Here is a 15,276-nt window from a genome sequence, read left to right as displayed (position 1 = left end):
AAAAGGGAGCAAATGTAAACTAAAGCACCGAACTCTCAAGCTGTTAGGAGAGCACTCCCAAAAACAGATGCACCATTAAATGGCAGGAGCGACTGCCTTGAGCAAAGAACTTCTTGTCACAGCATCTACGCTATAATCAGGAAGGATTAAATTTAATGTTCAGAAATGCCCATTCCCAAACGCATGCATCCTATCGTTGCAGATGCCTCTCCCTTTCACGAAGGGCAGCATCTGTCACATAGCTGCAGCTTACTTTCACCATTAAAAGATACTAGACACCTCTTCTCCACCTTCATTACAGCATGTTTTCTTATTTAATAAACTTTCATCATCTTAAATGAATCGTTGTTATTAGTAGAGCTAACAGCCCCACGATAATACTCTAGAGAGATATCAATGCTTGTTGGTGCATTAACTAAGAGTGGAGGGGCTGAGGTCAAGCACGTGTCGATGCAAATGAAGCAGTATTAGGCACTAACAGTTTAATGCAACAGACTGCCTCAAATAATGGAAATTACAGGATAAAAAGAATGAGATAGTTATTGATAAGTATACTAAGGGAAAAAAATGATAAGATGTTTCAAAGAGAAAGAAACCCTTTACTTTCTAATGTCTTTAAACCTAGCCTAGCAAGTTTGTATAAAAAGGAAAAGTCAGAGAACAGAATTTAGAAAGAAAAAAATAATAGGTACAGAAAAGAGGTGAAAAATATTCTAACAACTCATAGCAACCGTGCTTCTCATAGGCTACTTCTGAGTTCCTTCTACCAAACTTAATTGCTTAAGCTGTGCAATGCTCCTTGAAGGCAGACAAATAACACTAATAAATCCAAGCATCTGAGCAGAGGTACAGTATTTTAAATGAATGAGCAGCAGACAGAAGAAAGCTCATGATTTCTGTGCTTAGGTGTGAATCACTAGAACATATCCTATGCATACATCAACTTAACAAAAACAAAGCTGCCTTCTTTCTTATCTGTACCCCAACCACACAGCCAACAGAAATCAGGAGATTTGCCAATCATTAAAAACTAATATAAAACAGTTCCTCTAAGCATAAACACTCTTGCACCTCAGTAGGTAATCTGAAATGAGATACAGCCCTTGAGATGTCGGCTTCTCAATTCTGTTTTCTAAAAGGCTTCTTTGTAATCAATAAGGTCAATGGCAAGACACGATGTTAGCTGGGGACAGACTTCATGGCAAAAAGTATTGGGAAAATATTATTGGGCTTCTAATTCAGGAGAATGAATTTCAAGCAGGGCCAACATTTAAATTTTGTAATAAAAGCATTTCTACAGAAGCCCAAACCAACAAGTCTCTTAATTCCACTTATGGCATTAAGTCCAAAATATCAAACTGTTCCACAGCAGTACCCCGATCCCAGCTCTGCAATGAGAAATGCAGAAACAAAATGAAAGACACTTTTTATTGATTTTCATAGCTCCAGCTGAAAGGCAGACAGTAAATATAACACATACCGAGAACTGCGTTGCAGGTTGGGGTTTGGGTTTTTTTTCCCCCCAATTTCATTATTACGGACTACTCATAGTCTACGTAGTCTGCTCACTACATGGTACTTTTAATTGAAAGACTCTCCCCATACTACACTGATGTAGCTACAACCTGTGGCTTTCCTTCAAGGAACAGAAACTAAAACTCTCCTCAACAACCGTGCCCAGGGCTACAATCATCCAATGTTTTCCAGGAAGATGTTAATGACTCCAAATGCCTTCGTAGAAGATTGACATGAGGTGCACAGGAAGGTAGGGGACACTGTTACTGAGTAGTTATTAGTTTGGGGATTTTATTTATTGGGATATTATCCCATTTATTATGGGATGAGCAGGAAGAGGCCAAATACTCACATGAGTACACACACAGAGCAGCGTCCTCTCTTTGCTCCTGAGACAACATTTCAATATTTTAAGCTGCTTGTTTGATTCCCAGTCCCACAGCAAGCTAGGTTCCTGATCCTCATACACTCGTCTCCAACATATCTTACCCATGGTTAGTCTCTCCTCTATTTGTTTCTCCTATGCCACCTCTCCCTTCTGACTGCCTCAGTAGCTTTAGAATTGTTTTTGCACAGCATTTCTGTTTAGTCAAACATCTTCAACTTCTAACCATGTTCTCGCCCATTAAGTAGCCCCATTGTCTTGTGAAGCCCTGCAGTTAAAACAACAAAATAAAAAAAAACCCCAGAAACCAACAAAAAAAACACCCCAGACAAACCACTTTTTAGTAAAACGCTTCGGCGTGCAGACAATGGAGCTGGTCAGCATCTCTCATTTAGGCTGGTATGTTCCTGATATAGATTTCACAACAAAGCAATGCTCTTCAAAAAATTAACCCAATACAGATCTTACAGTCTATGGAACGGCGCAAAAATACATTTAATGCAGCATAAGGATGCTGGTGGTGAACTCGGTATGCTTTTAACTGTGCTGCATCAGCATGATTGAAAATGACCTAATTTACCTGCAACCCAATCTCCTCTCCTGTACAGCTGGGTGCCGCGCCAAGTACACTGAATTGAATGCAACAATAACAGCCACTAGCTCGGCTCCAGAAACTGAACAAACCGGCAACAATGCAAGCTTGCAGTCAGAAAGCGGTCAGCTCTGAGAAAACCCTGATGCTATTATTTGCTTAAGAAAGCAGAGCAGGAGACATATTATTCTTTCCCTGACATAAGCTTAAATAAAAGTCCTTAACACTGAAGAAGAAAGGAAAGTAGATGTTGGAGCATTCCCTGGCCTAGTTCTTGAGAAACAAATTGCTGTCACTTCGGCTTTGTATTTCTTGGGACAAAGACACGCAGGCTAAAGGGGAAGGATGTGCTCATGAGTAAAACACACGTTCACATCAGTTCCCAGCTCTGTAACACAAGAAAGTGTGAAGTGAAACTTAAGTGAAGACTAGTCAGAGGGCTCCGTACTTCCTGCTTTCCGCCTTCGTTCTTCCTTCTTGTTCTCCTAACAAAAAAAAAAATTCAGCTGGAGACAGCGGTGGTCCTCACTCCCACCCTACGGATCTACTTCTGCAGTTTCATGATGTTTTGCTACCTGACACAATCTCACCCAGAGGAAGTGTACTCCCGCACTAATAGATCAAGTTCAGAGTAAGTGTTTCACGGTCTATTGGAATGAAAACAAATTTTTAAAAACTCTATATACTTTGACAAACTGGTGTTAGCTCATTAAAACTGCAAGGCTAGACATATAAAAGCCAGGAAATGCAAAGAAAGTAGCCTAAGCAATTTTCATTTCATCATGTTATGATATGACCTTTAATTACTTGATTCAACAACATTCCTTCCTTCAACTGTTTTTAGCATTTCATCTCAGATTATTTAAACAAATGGGAAATATTAATTTCTCCCTGTGGGTACCTCATGGGTCAACAGTAGAGCCAGAACAATTAGATCAACACCACAGACCTCTACAATACTTGAGTTAATTAAGTAACTGCTAGGCAGAGCGTACTGCCCTTTAATACACAGCCCAGCGCCAGGGGAGACCACACATGGAAAACTGCTTCCTCCAAGCGAGGATCCTTCTGTCCTTGCCCACTGCTGCCCATCCTGCTGCGTGCCCTCTGCTGCAACTTCTGGCTTGGCTATAGTGGTGTGTAGCCCATCTTAAAGATCTCTTCTAGAAGAATTTGGATCCCTGCCTTCCAGAGATCAAGCTCGTGCCTCTCGGCCAAGCGCAGCCTGTATCCCCAAGCCCAGCTTGCCTCTGCTGCCAGCTCTGCTGCTCTTCCTTTTGGAGACTGTTCACTGCCTTTTCTTAGGAAGCATCTTCTGCGTCAGAATTCCCCCTTCAGCACCTGACCATAGAATCACAGTATTCTTTAGGTTGGAAAAGACCTTTAAGGTCATCGAGTCCAACCGTTAACCCAACACTGCCAAGCCCACCACTAAACCATGTCCCCAAGTGCCTCGTCTACACGTCTTTTAAATACCCCAGTGATGGTGACTCCCCCACCTCTCTGGGCAGCCTGTGCCACTGCTTGACAACCCTTTCAGTGAAGGAATTTTTCCTAATATCCAATCTAAATCCCCCCTGACACATCTTGAGGTGAATTCCTCTTGTCCTATCTCTTGTTACCTGGGAAAAAGAGCCCAGCATCCACCTCACTACAGCCCCTTTCAGGCAGTTGTAGAGACCAATAAGGTCTCCCCTCAGCCTCTTTGCCATGCCTTATGTTAAACAGAAAATACACTCAGTTGCCACATAAACGTTAACGTTACTTTAAAGAACGTAGGGTGTGAAAAACAGACCCTTTACAGGAAAAACGTACAAACTCATGCTTTAAAAAAAGCATATAGAGAATGTGAAAATAACTGAAATGTATTCAATCTCAAACAGGAGCTCTGTCTGTTCCGGACCCTCCTGATTTCTCCAAAGCGTCACAATTCGAAGGAGGTTGGAACTAGGTTTAACACAACATGTGTAAGGTGCAATTACAGAACAGCAAACCAGCTCTGCTCACCAAAGTGCGTATTACCAAGGTGCTGGAGGAACACAGAACATGAACACACGATACTTGAAGCTCATCTGTGCTACTCTAAATGGATACAGAATCAGAAACAAAAAAGCTGCCACTTAAAATTTTGAACTTCATACAAATGTAAGCTGTCACAAAATACCTTTACATTGTGTTCATACTACTGGGAAAAGCTGCCATTCTTTTATTAACAATTCTTCCCAGCATTACTCAGTCATTGCACATTAGAACCAGCAGCTGGAGAGTTTTGACTGATAATGAAACCTGTAACAAGCCATCTTCGGCCGTCTTTTCCAAACAATAAGGGAATTAAAATTTCAATTTAAATGCAGAGCTTTGAAACACGCTTCAGTGGCAAAATTACTTCAATTAATGTGAGTGGAATACAAAGAACAGACTGCAGAAATGTGATGCAGCAACCAGAAATTATGCCATTAGAGTGCTTGCATCAACCTAACACGATGACTGCAAAGGTCTAATTTCGACTGTACATATCACAAGGCTACAGGCAACAATATTAATCAGTGCTCCAATTTCAATGTGAGGGATACAAGCTCCTTGTCAGATCACTCTGGGCTTTTTATAAGCCACGAGCATCTGTTTACCTTGAGGAATGAAACAAAAGGACAGAGAGATCTATATGCACTCTGCATCCCTGACAGTTTAGTAATTATTTTACATAATATTCATATCACATGAAAGGAAAAAGGAATTATCCTGCAGCCAGTGAGTGATTACAACATCACGGTCTTGCAGAGGCAGCGTTAACAGAAGATGGCAAAAGCCAATGAGCCTACTGCGATTTTTGGCTGTGAAAAAGCTCCAAATGCAGGCAGGTTACTATTCCTTTATTACAGGTACACTTCACTTCAAATGAGAACCGCAAGTATAGAACGGCTGAAACTGTGTTCAATTTTCACTTGAGGTTTCTCTGCATTCCTGATATGATTAAAAAAAATGAAACCCAAAAACTAACAGCTGCTTTTTATATCATTGTCATTTGAAAAGATACTCTATTCTGGAAAAAAAACCCAACTAACCAAGCAAACAACAAAAACCAGAACAGTCCGCTACAGCAGTCCATGCTTCAGCGCGGTCTAATATTGGCTCTATCTCATACCCTTGGGCGACCCCACCTTCACACACACATATGTGTGTATGTATATAGGTCTACATATTAAAAAAATGCACACACAATTCATTGCAAACCAATAAGATACCACAAATACATGTATTGCAAACCATTTCTAAACATGTCATGATAAATCCTAAGTATTGTTATTTTCCTTCTTACACTTCCTACCTTATGTGCCACACAGGAAATTAATTACTTTTCTGGAATCCTTCTGAAGAGAATGTTTTTGAATTTTAAAAAAGAACCAAACCACACCAAACCCAAACCAACCAAACTGGCAAATCCACCAGTAAAAGAAAGCACCAATATTTCCATTGATCCTGATGTTAACACTGAACACTGCCTCAAGGTCATGGCATTACTGATCTGTTCTCAGGAACTCTAATAGGTTTTACAAAGTATCATAAAAATCCCGCTCCACATTACACAACAGAAATGGATACGTTGCCCATTCCAGATGGCTTAAAGTACAGTGGGAAAGATATAAAGCAACAGTTCATATTAGAAGGCCAGTGATATTCTAAGGAGATTAAGATTGAGAGGGTTACTGGAAGATGGTTTTAAAAAGAAAGAAAGGGAGAATTGTGACCAGACTGTAGAAAGATGATTGCACCAGGTGCGACAAAAACAGAACATGAGCAACAGAAAAAGCCCAGGATAGTGACAGCAGAGTGAAATCAGACCTGAGGATGTGACAGCAACAACAAAAATCCAGATAGGGTTACACATGCCATCAGTGAAAGGGATGAGGAGACTGACATCAAACTGTTGAAAATGTTTCAGAGGGAACAAGGTAAGTTTTAGATAGTCATATTTAAGGTAAAATGCAAGAAAATGGAAAGAAGGAAATTAAATTAAGTCCGGGCTCTAGGAGTATGAGGTGACAACACTAAGATTTCCAGCTCTTTATCCTGTTGAATAATGACTTATTAAAAAGAAGTGAAGAGGCACAGCTAAGAAATACAAAGGACAGTAAAGTGAAAAAAACAATAGCAAAGGAAGGCACTTAAAAGATTTGCTTAAAGGCATTCTCTGGCAAACCCAAAGAGGAATATGAACAGACATACTACTTTTGCCTTCACTTTTGAATCACAGTCTGGTTAAGGTTGGAAAGGGCCTCTAAAGAACATCTAATCCACCTCCCAGCTCGAGCATGGTCACCTACAGCCAGCTGCCCAGGACCACGTCCAGTCTGGTTTTGAAAATTTTCCACAGATGGAGACTCCACAACCCCTCTGGGCAATCGGTGCCAGCGTGTAACCATCCTGACAGTAGAAAGTATTTTCTTATGTTCAGACATAATTTTCCAAGTTTCAATCTGTGCCCATTGCCTCTTCTCCTGTTGCTGGGAAAAGCCTGGCTCTGTTTCCTTTGCACCCTCCCATCAGACATTTATAACCCTAGATGAGATCTCCCTCAGGTTCCTCTTCTCTAAGTGAAGCAGTCCCAGCTCCCACAGCCTCCCGTTATATGTGAGATACTCCTTTCCCTTAACCATCATTGTGATCCTTCACTGGACTCGATCCAGTAACACCATTCTATCTCTTGTACTGGAGAGCCCAGAACTGGGCTCAGCACTTCACAAATCAGAGCAGAGGGGAAGGATCACCTCCCTTGTCAACTTCTTAATTACTGGTAGAAGACAGTTCCAGAAAACAAAGGACTGGAGCCTGGTGAGGAAGTGCGCTTGTTAAGTTTAGAAACAAACAAAAAGGAAAAAGGTTGTTATTAGAGAAGTTCAGGAAACTTCTACCTCCACAAGACTGGAACTGAAAGGCATGCTTATGAAAAAGAAGAGATGGAACTGAAAAGGAAAAACACTTGAAGGGAGGGAGAAAAAAGATGAAAAAAAGAGCTGGAAATAAGTAGAAAGGATTAAGAGTCCTGATAAAAGACCTAGAGGAAGACAATGAGAGGCAAACACACCTAAATGGTGAAAGACAGTCTCCCCTCTCAGTAATGACCAATGTTGTGTGTGTGCTCTGGGAGACGAAACAGGAGAGAAACAGGGTAGTTCTTCCACAACAAAAAATAGTTTTGAAGTAATTGATAAGATATAAACAAAGACGACGATAGAGGCAGGTATCCAGGAAATTGATTTTGAAATAAAGCACTATATTGCAAAAGCAGAAGGAATTCTTATGCACAGATCAAGTGGGTAAAGAACTAGATGGTTATGGAACGCATCAGGATCGGGAGACGTCAACAGGTAAGAACAGCTCTGAAAGACAAGAGCTGACCGAACAGGATGGGAGACTATGACCCTACGTCAGAAAGGATCAACACAAAATCAAACGGAAATTCCAGTACAAGAAAGCAGCAAATTACAAAAGAAGAAGCTAAGCAGGAAAAAAGCAAATAACACAGGGAGCAGACCTGTCTGCAGATGATCACCCAGCTGACCAGCGTGTTTCTGGGAGACACTGGCCCAGCACGAGGTACCACATCTTACCAGCATGTCCGTTGCATTGAGGTAGTGCTTGCTGGCCATGCACTGCTCCAGCTTCTGAGGCACTTGCTTGATGTTCTCGATCTCATCCAGCAAATTCAGGACATGTTTGTGCTCAATCCCTTCAATCCACAGCTTGCGCAACTCATCCCGCTTGCAGTGCAGCAGCATCTTGCATGATAGCAGATTCTCCTTCACCTACAAGCGACATGTCAAAAGATTAATTCAATCTGCCCCTGTAACTGACACTTCTAACACAGATCAGCCCTTTCCCACATTTACTTTATTAAGGATTCCAAAAATATGACAAGACTATAACCAAAACCAAGTTCCTTAAAATTTCTGTTATTCCTTTGGCTGAAGGGAAACATACAGCACATACAAACCACAACTGCTTTCATAGTCAGGCGGTTTGTAGTGCAAGTTTCGTACCACTAGTCAAAGTTTAACTGAACTATCATAACGTCAATAAACGCAGGATCCTATCAAGCATGACCAAAGACTTAATTGCACGTTTCCAAAGGTCAACTCAGTATTTTGGCATACAGCAAGAATGCAATTTTCAGTGAAAGGAAATAAGCCACTACTAATTTTTCTGCTGTAAACATTTTCCATCTGCCTATTAAATCTTTTGGCACGTCTCCTCCTTTCTTCAAGTTTGGTATCCATTTCTTGAAACCTGATTATCTAAGAGTACAACCATTTTCCTGCCACCTCGAGCAATACCAATTTTTCTTGTTTTGTGAGAGATATGGTTTCATCAGAACAAACAGCAGTTAAGATACAGTGCAATTCAGCATTTCCATCATTTATCAAGGCCATTACATCACCCAGAGAAACACTCTGCTGTTTCCCACTCTCTTTTCAAGCTTCGTGCCATCCTCTCTAACTGGCAAAATCTCTACTATTCTACCCCATTCGTGAAACATCAAGCATTTTTCTTCTCCATCCTTTCTGCTCAAACACACCGCCTGCATTCCCTGCTTCCAGGTTCTCCCGATATCCTCTGGAAAGGTCAGTATAACCTAGCTTTTCCTGCATAATGCAAATCAATAATACATATTAAAATGTGGAAGCAATTAACAACACTGCTTCACACATTGCTTTCACACTCCTCTTGTTTTTGTGATAAGTTATGAATACTTAGGGTCCAACCTTTTCTCAGGCTGAACTCTCACTGAATTACACATGAAGAGAGACTCTCAGAAGTAGGCCCTTCGATTTATTTTTAAATAACGAGCCTTCAAAATGCTTCAGAAATCCCACTTCAGCTGCACATTCTCCTACCTTGTCTACCTAAAGGCAGTTTAAAAAAAATACATGCGAGACACAGAGATGGACCAAAATACAGACAACCAGTGAATAATAATAGCTGCATAAGACGGCCTCCATCCACAGTCAGACAGACTAAGGTTTCAGTACAATAACATTGCGCTCTGAAATGTCCTTCTGAAAAGACTCACATAGAAAAATCCCCAGCCAACAGAAAAGCTAACGTAAAGGGTGTCATAACTTGCTGCAAAAGCAGGGGCAAACTGAAATGCACACAGAGCTCACTTCAGACTTAATCCCTGTTCAATACCTTAATTTAAAATGTTTCACTAACCTAGCACACCAGCACCAGCAGGCTGCTGTTACAGAGCCAAACGAGGTCAGCAAAACAATGGCGGGGCTAGAAGGAACATCACAAGACATTCCTACTCCTGTCCTTGCAAGAAAGAAGATCAGCTATATCTACATCTGGGAGCAGGGAAAGGAATGAACAGCAAGTCTTTAAGAAAGAACCTTCCCTTGGTAAGCAGAATTGTTCCTACTTTATAATTCAGTTTTAGGGTGGTAACACTTCTAAAGCTAGAATCAAAACTAAGCCTTTCCCAACAGAAATTCATACAGAAATTGGCTACAAAGGGTAGATACACAGAGGGATCTGGACTATCTATCACTTCCACAACTCCTCATGCAAGTAAACGCCTGTGCGATCATCCACCCTCCACAAAAGGGGAACATCAAAATAAAGTCTGATAGTGTAATACAGATTGATGACGAACCAGATCTGGGGCCTGCCATTAGATTAGGTCAAAGCTACTTCAATACATATTGACCAAAACTAATAAGAAAACTTAAATATCAAAAGGTCTTTCACCTCTATAGTCAGTCTTCTAGGTGGGACCAAAAGGTCACACCCCTCCATGTTCGTTTTGACCTCAGCAAAGCTTCGTATACTGTGTGAAAATGGGCCACCATCTACAGTTTATTTCAAATTTAGTGCAATTGATCTCTGCTTTCAAAGTGCTGAGCTTTGTACATAAATCCTAGAATGAACTTTTACCCTTGGAAAGCATCAGAACGGTCTCATTTTCTTCAAAAATGCTAAATGAATTTTAAAAGCCAGCAGGGTCAGTACATAGCGCCAAAAGGGTAAAAGCCTACTGCTCCCAAAGCACCACTGTGAAAGGTTTTAGGCTGAGACCTCCACAGAGCCAGGGGAAAAAAAAAGGAAACCCTGAATAAATTTGGTGCCTAGTTTGCAAAGTTGAGGTATAGCAAACTACACCGGAAGTAAAAGATAGGACAGGAGTCCGAAGAATTAATCTATCGCTACTGGGAGAGAGCAGATGGAACAAGTCCACAACAAAGAGCGCCAGAGTTATTTACTGGCACGCTACCAAAGTGTGAGTGCTCAAAATACAGAAAGATACAGGGGCACAGAGTTCATGTACATTCACACAACAGAACCGAGTTTGGAAATAGCACCAAAATTCATATTCTCTGAGCGAAAAGCAAGCTGATATATCACCCAGACCATTTAGGAGGTGGTTGGAGGCCAACATAGCAAAACATGAAGAGATTAGATGGAAAGGTGTTAGCTTAGCAGCCCTTAGACTTCAAAAACCTGATAGCTACATGTCTAGACAATAAACGAACAGGGGGCACTGCAAAGCTTTGCGCTTCGCATCCACCTCCCGTTTTGCTTTTTAATTACTTGCGTTCTCAAACAACAGAGAGAGATCCTATGGAAAACATGTTGCTAGTAAGACACAGCCTGTGACCACCGTATTAGGACTGGATGGTCTGCCCCTGGCCATGCCACAGAGCGCCTTGAAAATCAGGCCTAGCTCAGAATTAGTGGGTAACGGCGCATTCAGAATGATGACAAGCAGCTGGGAAAAGAGATAAATAAAAGGTTAAAATGGGAGCTTACAACATTACACTACCAACAAAAAGACAGTGCACAACGAAAAGGTAGGGGAGTTGCACAGATCTGTACCCAGAGTACATGTTATCAAGTAGATGCAAACAGAGAAACACATCCAAAGCTAGGCTTCACCTGTTTGATCTTATTGCGCGAGTTGGTGATGCGCTCTGTGATGCTCTGGTACGTGCGGATCGCAGTGGTGAGCTCGGTGTAGTGCTGGACGATGAGTTCATCCAAATCCCGGTCACATTTCTCATAAGCTTCTTCCAGGCGGCCCTTCTCATTCTCTCGGTCATGAATATCATCACTGGTAGATAAAGTCCTAAGGACAAAAAGATGACAAAAAGAGTGATATTTTGAAATTATCTATAAGGACAGGAAGCCTTTGCCTAAAAAATTCACTACCTACCACAAACCAGCTGCTCTTATTAGTCTATACACTTCATTGAGTGAAGCTTATTTCTGGTAAACGTGTCTGTCTGACATTCAGTAGAGAACAATGTACTTCAAGAAAACAAAAAACATAAATATTGTGGTTTATTACTTCTCCAATTTTCAGGTGCTTCAGAGTGTTTTTACTACACTTCATGAAAATGGATTCATGAAAATGGAAAGTTATCTATTGGTTATCATATTTCCAGAGAGTCATTAATATGGACAGAGTAAAACATATGAAATATATCCTGATTTATTACTTACCAATAACTATAAAGAAGAAATTCTACTTTAGACTCAGGGACCAGTGCAACTATTTGTTAGAGGAGTGTTGCTGTTACCACTACTTACTTGCCAAAAGTACACTAGGGATATCACAAGCACATAAAGAAATCTATCAAAAGCCTACCCGTGCCTTCCAATTGTCAATCCATTTCCAAAAGTACACCAGTACAGCAGAGACGTGTCACGGGCCCTTTCTGCTCCCCCGCATTTATTTTAACTTCCGACTACCATCATCTAGGAAGGTTTTTAGATTTCCTTTTCTTTAAAATCAATGAAGTTTGAGATTCCAACAAAACTGTTGAAAATTTAATGAAACTGGTACAGGAGACGAAAGTTTCTTGGTGTCACTCCAAATTTCTGAGTTTTATTCAATATCAACACAATCTTCTTTCTCCCTCTCTCTCTTTTCACCCCACTCACCCCCTCGAGACCCATCCTGCCACTGGATCCAGAAGCCCACACCTGGAATGACATGATCATGTAGGATCATAGAACCATTAAGGTTGGAAAAGACCTCGAGGATCATCAAGGCCAACCGTCAACCCAACACCCCCAGGCCTCCTAAACCATGGCCCCAAGTGCCACGTCTACACGGTGTTTGAGCCCCCCCAGGGATGGTGACTCCCCCACCTCTCTGGGCAGCCTGTGCCAGGGCCTGACCGCTCTGGCAGGGAAGACATTTTCCCTCATCTCCAACCTAAACCTCCCCTGACGCAGCTTGAGGCCGTTTCCTCTCATCTTAATCACACCACCAGAAAGACCCAGGAGACCACAATAGCCAAAAAGACATATTCTTATCTCCTATAGTAGGTAGCACTCAGAAAGTAAGCTTCTGCAAAACAAGCCATTCTGAATTTTCTTCTTCCTTTATCCTTGGAAGGGTCGCTATGGTCCATACAGGTTTCTGTTTTAAATCAGCAATATAGACATTGAAAACTGTATAATTCATGGTGAAAAAAAGAGAACACTCATTTAAGATCAGTTATAGTAGTTACGACCTAAAACACTGCTATATCACAACCTTAAGAATCAGCAGGGATGAATTCAATAGCTCTACTGGCAATTTCTGAGCCACTTTAAAGAACTTATGATGAGAAAATAAGCAAGAAAGCAAATATATTAAAAAAATCACTGCATACAAACTGCTTTGGGTCATGTGCTTGAACACCATGAAATAATCACAACTTTCAAAGCAATCCGGAGCATCTACTTGCTGAAAGTGAGATGCCTTTAAAAATATAACCAGTAGAGCATGAACATGTGGAGACCATTATTTCATTTAAATCACAGACATTTAGGCCTCTGAACTGAACTGAGGCACCATCTTAAGACGGTATGTGTGCTACACTGGAAGAGTATAAAAATAGCGGAAGACTAGAACCGACATTGTTTCCAACCCTTTAAACTGAGAAAAAAATACCCCGCCAGAAGAGAGAACTTCTTGAGTTTCTTCTGGATTTCTTAAGCTATTTGTGTGGAAAAGGTCAAATAGCTGGAAGAAGACAAAAAACCCACTGCTGAACACTGCTGCTGCTCTCTGCTAACATAATGGCTTTCACTTTGGATTTGTTAGAGCAATGAGGTCCGGCCAAACTAAAACCAGTATCTCCTGCTGTCAAGTAAGAAAGAAAATATCAATTTTTCTTGCAATAACAGTCACTTGTCCTCTACAGTAAAAGCCAGAAGGTAAGCGAGAACTGCTTGCACGTCACTGAAAAAGAACAAAGGAGAGAAGCCTAATTCCTTGTGGTTTAAGACTATCTTCAATGACAACAAGCACGACACAAGAAGGGTTAATATCTGATAGAGGGTTAGTATCTGACAGATTTTTCTGAATTCTTCCATACCATTAGGAAAGTAGTAGGAACTCAAATGCAAAAGCTCTTCTCAAATGGGTGTAAACAAAGAACTTAAACATACAAGAAATGCTCCCTCTCCCTCAGAAAGTCAACAGAGACATACCCAAAACCTCCAGTTCACTACTTTCTTCCCTTCGAAGATAAACAACAGGCTGTACCACCTACTCAAGGACTCCATCTTTAAAAAGAACAAAAAAAAAACCAAAACAAAACAAAAAAGCAATTTCACAGGGTTCACAATCCCAGAAAGAACAGCCTAGAAAACTCAAGTGAGCAAGCAAATCTGTACTACCATATGGAACATGGCACGAGAGGAGGACAGGGGCACACGCACACTTGTCCTACTCAGCTACCAAGGAGGACAGGATATATTTTGGCTGTAATTCCTCTACGACACCCTAAAAGAAGACAATGTACCCAAGTGATGAATTTTACTGTGCAGTTTTAACACTCCTTTTCAGTTTCAGATGGCAGTGGCAGAAGACCATAACAGATAGCACATGGAAGCGAGGAGAAGAGACCCTCTTTCTTTTGTTATGCCTCAGACTATCAGTGCAGGTGCCTTCCACCCTCCTCCCTCCCCACTCCCAGATACCAAGAGCTGCACATTTCACAGGAGACGCAGGTGCACCGCTGCTCCTGCACAAAGAACATGCAGAGATGGGGCCCCCCCTCCCCATTCCACTGACAGCGTAGCTTCTTCCAATGCATCAAATATATTTGTAGCATTTCACGTTCCATGCTTTGTGGCAGCTACAGAAACAGGAATGCTTTCTAATGTTATTACAGTAATATTCTACTCCCAAACATGCTTAGCTGCGCTTTAAATCACATTTTCACAAAAAAGATATTTTACTTAATTTGTGCTGTGTGCAAAACACTAATATCATGCGAAAAGGACCTGGAAAGTAAGAACAGTAGTACAGCGGTTTGAAAATAAGCCTGGTATTAAGAAATCTGGGTTACAGCCTCTGCTCTACTGCAGATCTCTGACACGGTACTTCGAGCTCCCCGACGTTGCAGACTGCCTATGACACCGGAGCACGAGGTACACACCGCTGGTAGCTACCTCAGACTCCAATGTAAGCATCTGCAGTTTGGTGGAAGGGGCTGAGCAGGCAGACGTGTGTCCCTGTGGCCCAGATTCTCTCTCACCTGGGGAATACACAGCACTGGTTCCTCAAACAAGCGAGCTGCAATCACACGCACTCAGTACTACTGAGACACTCAACGCTGCTAGCAGAGGTCGGGTAAACACTTCAAAGTAATGTATGAAAATGCACTAGAAAACAAAGTTAAGCATACAGTTAATTCAACAATATTAAACATATAGTACTTGTGAGACACAGCGAAGTTTGGGTTCATGCTATAAAAGATTAATAGAAAGCATGTGCAAGAACGTG

At 41.3% G+C, this 15,276-nt stretch overlaps 1 protein-coding gene across 3 annotated transcripts in view; it reads right to left on the bottom strand.

Moving 5' to 3' along the window:
* Positions 1 to 15,276, bottom strand: part of EXOC4 (exocyst complex component 4) — a 426,451-nt gene that overhangs the window by 393,583 nt on the left and 17,592 nt on the right. For all 3 annotated transcript variants that reach the window (XM_075081692.1, XM_075081693.1, XM_075081695.1), the window contains exons 2-3: positions 11,427 to 11,616; positions 8,102 to 8,296 (exon numbers count right to left, since the gene is read on the bottom strand). In XM_075081692.1, coding sequence (XP_074937793.1) covers positions 8,102 to 8,296; positions 11,427 to 11,616 — 385 coding nt within the window. The remainder of the gene's footprint in view (positions 1 to 8,101; positions 8,297 to 11,426; positions 11,617 to 15,276) is intronic.

The sequence above is a fragment of the Phalacrocorax aristotelis genome, chromosome 1, assembly GCF_949628215.1.
Source record: "Phalacrocorax aristotelis chromosome 1, bGulAri2.1, whole genome shotgun sequence".
NCBI lineage: Eukaryota > Metazoa > Chordata > Aves > Suliformes > Phalacrocoracidae > Phalacrocorax > Phalacrocorax aristotelis.
The sequence above is the reverse complement of the archived record's forward strand: the minus strand, read 5'-3'. Positions and strand labels throughout refer to the sequence as shown.